Here is a 13,739-nt window from a genome sequence, read left to right on the forward strand (position 1 = left end):
GAAAACATCATTCAGATGGACAACTAGTCTGGAGTGACTTGTGCTTTACAAAATCCAGGGGGATGCTTTGGGGAGATTGGTGCCATCTGCTGGACAGTTCTGGAAAGACACCAGAGGTAAATATTGCATCAGCGCTGGAAGGAACCAGGAGGAGTGGATTCTTTGGCTTCCAGATCAGTTCTGAAACAGCAGGGTCACATGATACTTTCTGATATTAGAACACAAGATACATCATCGGCTAGCCATTAGCAGACACTCATGACAAACCCTGATGATGACGACGATGCTGATGGTGATGAAGACGATGGTGATGGTAGCTGACGTTTCCTAAGAACAGCATGTTCCCAGCACAGAGCTGGGTTCTGGGCCTCATCTCATTCCCCGTGACCTCTTTCTTATTTGTGATCTCATATGATCGCTACTTTACCAGTGAAGTAACAGATGGGGGCATGAGACCCATGCGCAGGGTTACTCGACAGTGGGAGGCTTTCCAGCCAGTGATGGTGATGAGAGTCAGGGTGGCCAGAATCCAGACTCGTGCCTTTCAAATGTATCCTGAAACTCAGCGATTGTGAATTAAAATCCCCCCGAGGGTTGAATGAAACTCGGCTTTTCAGGTGAGATCCTCATTGTCCGTAGATTATCTGCATTTGGACAGAATGTGCTTTCCGGAAGTTAGATGAGGTAGATGGCACTTGGCATAAGGCTGCTACCCTCAAGAGTAGCCATAACCTTCCCATGCACAAGATGATGCACACAGACCTTAGCAGAATCTTAAAAAGGCCAGAGAGCCAAAGAGACCTCCGAGCACCATGCAGGAAGATTCAGCGTAGAGTTTTGAAGAAGAATCCACTGAAGAACCTGAGAATCATCTTGAAGCTGAACCCTTAGCAGAGTCTATGCACAGGAATATCATTCTTGCCAGGTCAGAAATCACAAACTCCGGGCGGGGATGAGGGGTGGGGAAGAAACTGGAAGCAGCGGCGGCAGCAGCACTGGCAGGCGAATCAGAGAAGGGGACTACAGACAAGAGCCTGCAGAAAGTAAGAACGAAAAGAAGCCCATGGCTGTCAAGAAGCAGAAGAAGCCTGCAGGGGAAAAAGGTTGCAGCTACCAAGAAACCAGCAGCTCAGTTAATGCCTGTTCACTCCTGTTTCTCAGTGGCATTCATTGTTTTGAGCACATGAATTAATTTAATGCTAAAGATTTTCGTGTGTGTTTGGGAAACCCTGTATGTAGTATGTAGGATCAACTGACCAGATAAAAGTCCTGACTCCAGAGAAGGAACGGGAAGAGGTAGCTAAGGTATTTAGAAAGTGGTAGGGTGAGGTGTGCAATGGCGAACGTCAGTTAGACGGACTGGTGTGTTGATTATACCTACGAGAGCCATTAGGACGGACTCAACAGACTGCAGGAACAGCAGTGGAGAAGTCTAAGAAAACAAATGGAGGAAACTCAGGAATGCTGGGCAAAATGCGTTAGTTGTTTTAAACGTCTGACGTAGGATGCATAAAAAGAGCATCATCTGAGTCTAAAAGAAAACAGTAGTCTATTAGTGTAAAGAAGAAACAATCAGTCATTACAAAACACAATCTAACATATTTTTAAGGGACATTTAGCTTGTTTGCCCGGAAAGACAGTCTTAGTTTTAATGAATGCAATATTCACGAAATTACTTTGAAAGTGCATTAGAATATAATGAGAAGTGTTACTGTTTAGCAAATGGAAAATTGGCAGATTTCCCCTTTCATTTTTTTTTCTAACATACAGAGTATAAAATAGATGCGTTGGACGTGGCAGTAGAACTAACTGTGAGATGGGTCAGCTTGCTTGAGTCCCTGTTGTGGAAATGCATAGATGCCTCAGACACTGACATTTTCCAGGTACCCGAGACATCAAGCATTACATCACATGACAACAGGCTTATCAATATTGTGGCATCTTAAGATGATAATATTTAGTATGCTAATGTTAAATTTAACGTGCTGATATGAGGGAACTATGAGATTCTTTCAGATGGATTCCACTCGTTGCCTTCTAAAGTTTATATGAAGTCACAGAGAGACATGATGTGGTAGAGTGGGCATGGGATCCTGACAGGGCATAAAGAATTTCTCCATAGGAGAAATATGTCGTGGTTCCCTGGTGTGTGTGTGTTTGTTTCAAACTCATCAAATTGTACATTTTAAACTTGTACGTTTTTGCAAAATGTAAAGTGTGCATTGATTAAAAAGATGGGAAAAAGAAATATCAAACTGGGAAGGAATTTATAAGTTAGAGTTTCAAAGGACCAGAGTTTAATATGAGGCAGGAGCTTAGTTTACCAATGTTTGCAGGAGACTATTTGTATATTTTCTGCAAAAAATATTGCATGGATCCCCTTCCCACTTGCCAAAGGGCATTTGGGACCTAAGGAAGACATTTGTGACACATTTCTCATGGTGATTTCATCTTATGGTGAGTCACTGTCTCCATTAGAAGATGACAGTGGATCGCTCACCTTGGGTTTTCCTTTGGGGCTTGCTGGCTAAAAAAGGTTCCCAATTGCTTGTTGGCCTAAAAGGCCCATGAGCCCAGGTTTTTCTTTGTCCTGTTGTTAGTCTCTGCCAGGCTTCCAGCTAACTCAGCTTTGAGAGTCACTGTGTCTCTCTGTAGCTCCTGGGAATGTTTTCCTTGTTGGTGGGTGTTTGAGGATATTTTCTGACTAATGAGGTACATGAACCACTGGGTTCCAGTCTGTGTTCCAGTCTGAGGTATCCACCTTGGATAGTGTTTCATCTTGGTGGATATTTAGCTACTGTAGATCTCTTTCCTTCCTCTCTCCCTCTTTCCCTCCCTCCTTTTCTCCTCTCTTTTCTTTCTTTCCTTTTTTTAGGGGTGGGACAGCATATTGTTGTATTTTTCTCATTGGTCTGGTACTCACTGGTGTGGGAGAATTGTATTCTGTCAATCATATTTTAATAAAACGCTGATTGGCCAGGCAGGCAGTATAGACAGGAAAGCCAGACAGGAAGTAGGGGTAGAGCAAAGAGACTGGGAGTATTCTGGGACACAGGAAGCTCCCTCCACATTCCTGCGCAGATCACCAAAGAGGCAGGATGTAACCTGCCCAGCTGAGAAAGGTACTGAGCCGTGTGGCTAACGTAGATAAGGATAATGGGGTCACATAAGTTATAAGAGTTAACAAGAAGCCTGACCTAATGGGCCAATCAGTTTATAACCTTATGGAGTCCTGTGTGTGATTTCTCTTTGGGATTTGCTGGTTGTGGGGTACCGGGTGGGACAGAAACCCCAACAAGCCAGCCCCCACATGTTACATATGGCACCAACATGTGGACAACTGTATCCACATAAAGCCTGAGACAGCTGGGGAAGTAATTCTAGAACAAAATAACAGCATTATGCATGGTTTCTTGGTAGCAGCAATTTCTCAGGTCTGCTCTGTTTGATAGAGGCAAGCAAATGCTCTCATATAAGAGAGGCTTCCTGACTCAGCTTTAGCTGCAAAACTTTGTAGCTCCTTTAAGAGGTCCTGCCGCTAAACACTTAAACGGTGTTGATGAAAAGCTGAACGCATGCTTTTCAGTTTTCAGCCATAGCAGGAAAAAAGCTGTGCTGTTTTAAAATGCCGGCTTTCTGGGCCGTCCTGCCAGGGCAAACTCTGACTCTTTCAGGCAGGCAGTCTGACTGAGTGTGGTCTGTGAGCAGAATGCTGTAGCTTGCTTGCTGGCAGGGACCTTGAAACACTGTAGAGTTGTGATGATAAAAATGGCTCTGGCGGTACCTTTGCCACGAGGCTGGAAAGCTAAGAAATGGGCTGGATCTAGCTGTCAAAGCCACGACTTTAGTCCTACCGATATTGCTTAGTAAATTAAAGGCTCATGTGATCAGAAAAAGAGAGATATACAATAAAGAGACATTCAAAGAAGAAAAAAACCTCTAAATGGTTTACATTGTGTTAAAAATATATGCCAGCTAAAGGTTGAAGTTCTTAAAAATAAAAAAGAAAAAAAGGGAGAAATAGGGTGTGGTGGTACACACCTTTAATCCCAATGCCTGGGAGGCAGAGCAGACAGGTCTCTGTGAGTTCAAGGTGTGGTAGCATACACCTTTGAGCCCAGCACTGGGGAGGCAGAGACAGAGGGATCTCTGTGAGTTCAAGGACAGCCTGGTCTACAGAGTTATTCCAGGACAAAGATATATACAGAGAACCTGTCTCAAAAAGCCAAAAGTTAAAAGTAAAAATAAAAGAAGTAGATGTTGAAATAAAGCCACGTAAAGATGGAAAATATACAAAGAATCTTGATACTGTGTGTTATTATGCTCTCTTTGAATTGTTTGACTGCTGAGGAAGGAGCAACAGTTGCTAAAAGACTTTTGTTTATAAATGCTAGTGAACTAACCCAAGATAGGTATTTTGAAAATACTTTGGCTTCAAAATTGAAGTCAAAAGGTATGTTACTTTGGAGAAGAGATTTTGCTTTTGTTTCCACAGAAAATGAGAGACTGTGGATTCATTCTGAGTGAAGAAAAATCAGGTTCTATAAAGGAAGACCACCTGAGAAATCTCCGATAGGAACAGATGGCCCAGATGACAGAGTTCTTCATCCAGAACAGGTTCAAGACTGCTGCCTGAGATGATCAAGACTCACAGGATACTCCAGTCAGAACTTGATTATAACTCTAAATTTTCTTTAGGTCCCCATAAGATCATCAGCGCCCCCAACCAGCAGGAAGTAGCCTGAAATACGCCCACATTCCCAACAAATGGACTATAGGTTTTTTCCTTTGTTTAAAAAAAAAAAGAGGGAAATGGTGTGGGAGAATTGTCTGTATTCTGTCAATCATGTATTTTAATAAAATGCTGATTGGCCAGGCAGGAAGTATAGACGGGTCAACCAGACAGGAAGTAGAGGTGGGGCAATGAGAATAGGAGAAGGCTAGGGAGGAGGAAGCTCCCTCCGCCATTCCTGTGCAGACCACCAAAGAGGCAGGATGTAACCTGCCCAGCTGAGAAAGGTACTGAGCTGTGTGGCTAATGTAGATAAGGATAATGGGGTAACATAAGTTATAAGAGCTAATAAGTAGCCTGACCTAATGGGGTAATCAGCTTTATAACTTATAGAGATCTCTGTGTGATTGATTCTCTGGGACTTGCCGGTTGTGGGGTACCAGGTGGGACAGAAACCCCAACAAGCCGGCCCTCATGTTACATATGGTGGCCAACGTCTGCCATCCACAGACTTTGCTATGTTTGCATTCTCATTCTTTGTAGAGGTCTCTGCTGGATCTTGCCCCATCTCTAGAGTGTGTGTATCTCCAAGTACAGAAAAAGACAGTTTGTCCTGATTCTAATTTTCTTTTGACCTTAACTTCCTTGGAAAGGTACTTTTTAAAATTATGACATTGTGTGGTCTTTCTTATGTCCGTTAAAAGCTGAAATGATTTACCAGTCAACTTGCCTGTCAACAGAATAAAAAGATGTCCCAAAATGACCTTGCTGTCATAAGTCTTCCCAAGGTAGCCAACCAACCCCTGAGATTTAAATGAAAGCACAGTAAATGTAGTTTTACATGAACAGTTGAAGACCAAGCTTATCACTTCAAGTCACCCCCAAACATCAGTAAAAACATCACACACACAGTATCAGTTACTTTTCTGCTGTGATAAACATCATGGCCAGGTTCAACTTAGGAAAGAAAAACTCTGTTTTGGCTGACACGTCCAGAGGGATATGAGTCCACCATGCCAGGGAGATGTAGTAGCAAGAGGCAGGATGGTGTCAGGAGCAAGAAGCTGAGAGATCGGATCTTCAAATGCAAGTGAAACAGAGCGAGTAAAATGAAAGCCGATGAGTCTTTTCACTCTCAAATCTCACCCCCAGTGACACACTTCCTCCAGCAAGGCCAAGCCCCTTAAACCTCCCCCATAAAATGTCACCAGCTGCAGACCAAGAATTCAAATGCCTGAGCCTGTAAGGGACATTCACTTCCAATCTTTCAGTCTACCATACTCATACACATATTGCAGGAAAGATCATAGAACTTTTACAATTTACTTTACTTCTTCTAAATAAAACAAAAAACAGAAAAAAAACCTTCATTTCATTTCTCTGTCTCAACTTGCTAACTGTTTTTATAGCACAGTGAAAAAGGTTTTATAGTGTAAATTCTTTTTCTGTTCTCTCTCTCTCTCTCTCTCTCTCTCTCTCTCTCTCTCTCTCTCTGTGTGTGTGTGTGTGTGTGTGTGTATGTGTGTGGCATAGGATCAGCTTTCTTGGTAGGTAGAGGAGGCTGCCTTGGCCTTGAAAGTCCACATCATGCTGGTCTTCTCTGATTGCTTCTATCATGGACGACTATGCTCAATTCTATTTGCAACTGGATGTTACACCCCCTTTTATGAGGAATGGGGCATAGGTTTTCAAATTGAACTTAGGCATACAAAAGAAAACAATAACTTTGTTTTCTTATCCATTGTTTAGCAGGACCATAATAAATCCTTATCCATTGTTCATCAGGACCATAATAATACTAATGGCCTTTGAGACCATTCTTTGATTTTTTTCCTATGAGGAGCTATTTATTGATTTTGAAACAGACTGTAGAAAATAGGTATCATAAAAATTAATTGTAAACAAATTGGGCTTTTGCAATATACAAGCATATTTAATAATCATTTTATTTAAAAACAAATGACTGCCTAGATCTTAACTTTGGTTTCTTTTCCACTAAAGCCAGCGTGGTAAGTGACTTTGAAATGTGGCTCCTCTGTTACTGGAGCCTGTTGGCGTTCACGTTCTATAAATAAACCCTAGACTGTAAACAGATGGAGGGTTCATGTAAGTAATGTTGTCCCATGGAGACATTCCACTCAGCATCCATCGGGTCACTGAGTGATTGCTTCTGCAGAGCCACAGTGCCCTACCAAAGGGATGGACATCTTTGCTGATGGATCCACACATTGCTTCCTCCCTCTCCATCCACATTTCTCCCAGCAATATGGCCGCAGGTTTGCCCCATTTTTCCCTTCAAGGCATTTCATTTTTCTTTAGTTGTGACATCTTCAATGTTACACAGCAATTGCATGTGCTTTTACCACTTCCTTCCATTTTCATTTTTGTAACTGTTCCATTCATTTCTTTCATAACAAGGGATCTGATCCCGGACCATGACTCTGTTTACTTATGCCACACGAGTCTCCATCCAACCAGAGCTAGCTCTTCTTCGACTTTCAGAGCCTCGGGATTGTTGAAGAGCACAGACCTGTGGGTGTTTGGAATGGTGTTAGATTTGTATTTGTTGAGCCTTCATGGCTGGAACAGGCTCTGCATTTTGATGCGGCACCAAGTCCATTCGGTGACCCGTCCCACATCACCTTGACGTAGATAGTTCTGATGATGTTAACTCTGAGCATTTTGAACAGCATGGCATTAGGCAGGTTTCCTTAGCAATAGTTACGCTCTGCTCCTCTATAGTGAGCTTTCTGAGGAAGGTCTGAGCCTGTGGGAAGAGTCATTGTTTCTTCTACACTTCTCATTTCTGTCACCTACCTGTGGACGGCTGTGAATTCACTCTCATGCTTTCAATTTCACTCCAATAGCACAGAGACCATCCCTGCTTTCTATTCTTCTCATGTAGCTTCAATTAGAATAGATGATCTGTTTGTTTGACTAGTCTAGTTAGATATAGTGGCTGTCTGCCTCCCCTCTTTGCCACAGACCTCGTATAGGTTTGTGTGACTAACTCGTACTGCACCAGCAGTTAACTTATTGTGATATGGTGTGAATACCTTTCCCATGAATCGCCCTCATCTCCCATTCCCACTTACCATTTGTAATTCAATGGGTACAGAGTATGGAATATTTTGCCCCATGGGTAAGATAGAAGCATAAACTGATTTCATATAAATTTAGTGGTCTGTATCATCAATTAATGAACAGATTAAGGAATAAAATAAATGAGTATTTTGTAATGTTTTCATGATGCATTTTCTCTTCAAATATCAGCATTGTTTAAGGATAAGTTATTTCTTGATAATAATTATCTACATCATTTCCCACAATGCACTTTTTAACATTCACAATCTAATAACGGCTTTTAAAAGACACATTTAGGGTGACTGGCTTTTTCACAAAAGCAATTTTATTTTTTAATAAGAATATCTGAAAACATGACAGAAGGAAGATCAAGACCATATCAACAAATAACATGGAGATTTTTACTGTTTTCTGTAAGCAAAGGATATTATGCAAGTGCCCAAACTCTTATAGTAGCAGAGAATACTGTGCATACATTTGCTGTAGAAATATATCTGAAGGCCAGAGTCACTGCATAGCACATGGAACAGCCCTACTGTTGTCAGTATCTCAGGTAAAGCCTTGTCAAGAGTTTGCTCACCAGCCATGCCTCTGCAATTTCTCTGATAAAGTCATTGCTGACTGATAGTTGCTCCATCCTGGGGAGCAGCATATGCATGTACAATACAGATCGTAGCGTGAAGATCCCATCTTATTAGGGAAACATTGGTTGAATTCGCATTGATCTGTGGCTGGAATGGTCGCTATGGGAAGGTTTAAGCTCGAATACCAGTGTGTCTCGACATAGTTGCAAACCTCTCTTCTGTGTCTAATCGTCAGGATTCTTTCTGTACGTGATGGCCTAATGGTGGTGCATCACCCTCAGGGTTGTAAGCCGGCAATGAATGCGCCAAATATGTTGGATGACTGGGCTCTTAAAAACTTTTCTCTTCTCTCAATATGCTGCCATTTCTGCCCTTAGGAGTAGAAATGCAGTTAGCTTTCAGATATGTAGCAGTCAAAATATAAACATTTTATGTTTATCATTTGAATCCAGAGTTTTCTCCAAATGAAGTGTGTTAAAGGATTAGCCACCAGCCTACTGCTCTACTGTCAGCAATAGAACCTTCGGGAGATGGGGCCTCGTGGAAGAAAGCTAGGTTGTAGTGACATGCTGTTGAAGAGACATTGGGACTCTGGCCTTTTCCTCTCTCGGTGCTTCATCGCCCTTCTTAAACAGTGTCCTCAGCTTCCACTGTGATGTTTTTCCTTGTTCAAGGCCCCAAAGTCACAGAGTCAAGATGCCACAGGGACAAACCCCTGAAACTGTGAGCCAAACCAAGCACTTTCTATTTAGAAGTTCAATGACACATCAGTGGACTTCAGGCAATGCCAATTGTTCATTCCATCCACTAAGTCAATGGCCATAACTGTAACTGCCATGCTTGATTTGACCCTTTGGACAACAGCAAATGCCCCCAAATTCCAGGATTGGTTTAAATTCTTCAGGGTGTGCAGTTTGTGTGGAGCAAGTCACTTGCTAGCGCATCAGAAACCACTGATGTCATCAAAAGCTGCTGATGTCATCAGAAGCCACTGATGTGCTTTTGCCTGGTAGTTACTGTAACAGTTCCATCTGAAGAGTATGTATGCAAAGCTGCTCTCAAATGTCACTATTCACAAGCTTCTGTCTTCTCAGTGGTTAAGGTGGAGGGCTTCTGGGGTGACACATTCCCCTCTCTCTGAATTCTAGCAGTGCGTTGAGCTGGTAGAGCCCATAGACCTGATGATAAACTGCGTGATGTTCCCTCTTCTTCTATGTCTCCCTCCCTTCTCCCTTCCTCCCTCCTCTCCCTTCCTTTTCTTCCTCCTCCTCTCCCTCTCATCTTCTCCTCACCTCCTTCCCTTTTTTCTTCCCTTTCTCATCACTTCTTTCTTCTCTGCCCATTTCTTATCTTTATTTCTTCTGCTTTTCTATTTACCCCCTTCTCCCTCCCACCCTTTCTTCTTTTCTTCCTTTCCTCTTTTCTGCCTGTCTTCTCTTTTCTCCCTTCTCCTTTTTCATATTTTCCTTCTTTATTCCTTTATTCTCTTTTTCCTCCTCCTCATTTTTCTTCCCTCTCTCCTTCTTTCTGACCTTCCTTCCTCTTTCCTTGCTCCTCCTTTTCTCCTCCCTGCATTTCTTTCATTTAAATAAATCCTGTGATCTCAAATCAATGTTTTTCTATTTCTCAGTCTATTTTTCGTTGTTGTTCTTGGTTTTTGGTTTTTTGAGATACGGTTTCTCTCTAGCTGGAGCCCATCCTGGAACTAGCTCTTGTAGACCAGGCTAGCCTCGAACTCAGAGATCCACCTGCCTCTGCCTCCCAAGTGCTGAGATTAAAGGCATGTGCCACCACCACCTGGTTCTTTCTTAGACTATTTTGTCATCGGCATTCTTCCCTTGTTCTTTCAAGACAATGATTCCATCGTGTGTGTGTGTGTGTGTGAGAGAGAGAGAGAGAGAGAAAGTATGTTTTAAGTATGTTTTAGTGAATATATAATATAATTATATATAATATATACATGTATGTCATTAATGGACCATGGGGGGATGCTGGAGAGATGTCTCTCTGGTTTAGAGCACTGGTTGTTCTCCTGATTCCCACAACCCACATGGTAGCTCATACTTACCTGTAACTCCAGTCCTAGGGCATTAAACACCCTCTTCTGGCCTCCCTAAGCCCTGTGGCACATGGTACACAGACATACATGCAGTCAGAATACCAATGTGCATAAAATAAAAATAAAGGCTGGAAAAATTGCACATCCATTTGTCCTTGTGTATTCTACACATTCAAGCGGTCATGACTGTCTTTGTGTGGTGCGCATGTAGCTTTTGTTTCTGTGGCCATGGTGGTTGCAGCTCTATAGAGTTAGCTGGGTTTCCACGGTGTAGCAAGAATTTGAAAAGCCTGGGCTGAACACCGCTAGTAGCGTCCGTACTCTTACTGCCTTGGGGCTGATGGTACCATTCCCACTGACCTACTGCATGCACCGAAAGAAGTAATAATGGGTTACAGTGCTTGCTTCAAAGCTTTATAAAGTGTATAAATGTCAAATACAAATGTCCACAGACTCAGCATAGTACACAGCAAACAGTAAACACTTAATAAATGCATATCAACCGTAGCTGTTGTCTTTTATGCTAATACAGGGCTCCACAGAATTCTTTAAAATATGAAGGTCAGCATTATGTCTCTTTAGCTCAGTGGTTCTCAACCTTCCTGACACTGCGGGGCTTTTATACAGTTCCTCATGCTGTGCTGACCCGCAGCCATAAAATTATTGTTCTTGCTACTTCATAACTGTAATTTTGCTACTGCAATAAATTGTAATGTAAATATCTGTGTTTTCCAATGGTCTTGGACAACCCCTGTGAAAGGGTCATTTGATGCCCCCAAAGGGGTTGGGACCCATTGAGAGCTGCTGCTTTAGCTCATAAAGAGAGGCACAGATGATGTCTGAGTCAGTTCAGAGTTGAGGCATTTACCCTTAAACGAGTGAATGCTTTAGGGCAGTTTGCGGGGACGGTCCCTCCAGGAAGTTGAATGGTCTTCTCTCTTCCTCAGGTGTCCTGTTCTCCCTGGTGGTGATGCTGTATGTCATCTGGGTCCAGGCGGTGGCTGACATGGAAAGTTACAAAGCCATGAAAATGAAAGACTGCTGGGAGTTCACGCCTTCGGTTCTGTACGGCTGGTCGTTTTTCCTGGCCCCGGCCGGCATCGTCTTTTCTCTGCTAGCCGGGCTACTGTTTCTAGTCGTTGGGCGGCACATTCAGCTGCATCACTAAGTTGAGCCACTCCGGCGTTTGGAGCACCATACCTCCCGTTCCCCTTCTGTGCCGGTGCTGGTAATCAGCAAAAAATCAGTTGATGTACACAGAGAGTTGTTATTTCTTGATGAATCATTTCACTTGTGATTTCCCCTTCCGAGAAAGTCCTTGGACTTCTCCAGAACCCACAGCTGTCTGTGCTGGTGAGGAATTAGTTCCCTAGGGAGCAGGTAGGGGGTGGGCCCATTGTAGGGTATGAAGTAAGGGCAGGGTGCAAATGATCGTCCACAGCAAGCCAAGCTTAGCTTGAACGTCTCCTTGGCATTCACTTCTGTGGCTTTATTTTTTAATAAGGAGAATAATGAAGACCAGAACACAAATGTCAGATGACTGCTTCTCTTTCTTCTCCACCTACATGCCCGGGAGCAGACACGTACTCATCCACTGACTTCTGAGAGCAAGTGATTCATTATCTAAAAATAGATAGCTGTTGTTCTTGCTATTGGAGCCTGAGTTCAAACGGGCCCCAACAGTGGTACCAAATGTACTTACTCTAGTTTATCACCAGCTGTGTCATCTGAATTTTCTTTCTTAATTATGCATGCCTATAGAAGCCTTACACTGTTGGAAAGCAGCAGATCCATGGGGCAAAGTGTATCCAGTGCAGATTGGAAGTGTGGAAGTTACAGGGGGCTAACTCTGTACTGTAATATGGTTTAAAAATCTGTAAAAGCCAAGCGCCTCCTCTGAGCACATCATTCTATTTGATATTTTAAAATTCCCATTTAAAACTTAAATTGCTAAGATGTTCAGCACGTTTAAATTTATTGAGAGGACGTGCTTTTGATATTCCCCCTCCATAAAGCTTCCAGATACTTCCTTGTGAGGATTATAATAGCCTGACTTTATGAAGACCATGGCATATTAACTTTCCCCGACATTTTACGGGATCCAGTTCTTCTGATCATTTGGTTCCCATATTGTCCCTCCACTTCTCCTTTGCAGTATGTGCATTAACACTCACAGACCCAGATTCCCCTAACCTCCTGCAAGAAAAGGGTTTTGTGGGGGAAATATAATTCTGTATTATTCACTAGCACCGACATTTTGCCTATCAAAGGGGGTTCATTTGCCAGGGTTGTTGATTGAAATCAAGCCCATCTGCGTGGCTTCCTTCGGCTGGACCTTGCATTTCTGGAAGTTTCCATCAAGGAGGGGTTTGGTGCTAGTGACGAACAGAGAAATACACAGCACCTGAGATTAGCTGGGGACCCAGCGATGCCTTCTGCAATCTAGCAAGAAGGAAGCGCAACACTGAGGCAGGGGGATGACCACTGGGAAGGTGCTCTAGGAAGGAGGGGTTAGCTTTTCTGGCCTGTTGTAGGTACAGTGGTGATGCTGCCTAAACCGTCTCCTCAGCCGACTTTAAACACAGAGGGAGAACTGGAGGAGGAGCGGGAGCCTGAGGTATCTATTTACCCATGAGGGCATTTTAGTGACCAGGCTTGCCTGAAATAGAAGCTCCAGTGGTCTAGCTTGCCTTGCAAGTCACTTCAAGGGCATCGGTGCATTTCTGTGCTTCTTTCCTTTGTCATCTTCTGTTTCCTTTTGATATCGCTCCATTTACTTCCTTGCTTCCTTTGGCTTGGTTATCAGAAAAATAATTCTGAGTTCTGCTATGCATACCGCCCGTGATATTAAGCCATGGCATGGGATTATGTTTTCCAGACGATGCTTAGATGTATCTGGTTCGTTTGTGTCATCCGAACATACAATTCTTTTTTGTAGAACGTTGGAAGGGAACCTTTTTCCGGACTGTATGCCATTTAAATTTCACATGCAAGCTGTCTCTAGTAAAAGTTTGAATATTTATAGCCTTCAGATGGTTGCCCTTCTTTCCTAATTCACTTATGTGGCTACTGTGTGTTTATCATAAGGCAATTGGCCAAAGAGCTGATGGGTATGACAATTCCTACAGCTCCACCCGGCAGAAGCCTTTCTGAGTTGTATTGTGACACTCGCGCTGATGCTGAGTACCATTTTCAACTGCGTGAGAAGTGGACGGGATGCGGGTGAGTTGTGTTTGCTGGGTTGGAAACGAGGGTAACAGCTTCCTGTCCGGGGGCACTG

The 13,739-nt window shown here is 43.0% G+C and overlaps 1 protein-coding gene across 1 annotated transcript in view; it reads left to right on the top strand.

Moving 5' to 3' along the window:
• Positions 1-13,490, top strand: part of Tmem182 (transmembrane protein 182) — a 46,962-nt gene extending 33,472 nt beyond the window's left edge. The window contains exon 5 of the mRNA XM_048430205.3: positions 11,407-13,490. Within this exon, the coding sequence (XP_048286162.1) occupies positions 11,407-11,627 (221 nt within the window). The 3' untranslated portion in view covers positions 11,628-13,490. The remainder of the gene's footprint in view (positions 1-11,406) is intronic.
• The last annotated feature ends 249 nt before the right edge of the window (positions 13,491-13,739 follow it).

The sequence above is a fragment of the Myodes glareolus genome, chromosome 18 (genome assembly GCF_982192425.1).
Source record: "Myodes glareolus chromosome 18, mMyoGla1.1, whole genome shotgun sequence".
Lineage (NCBI taxonomy): Eukaryota > Metazoa > Chordata > Mammalia > Rodentia > Cricetidae > Myodes > Myodes glareolus.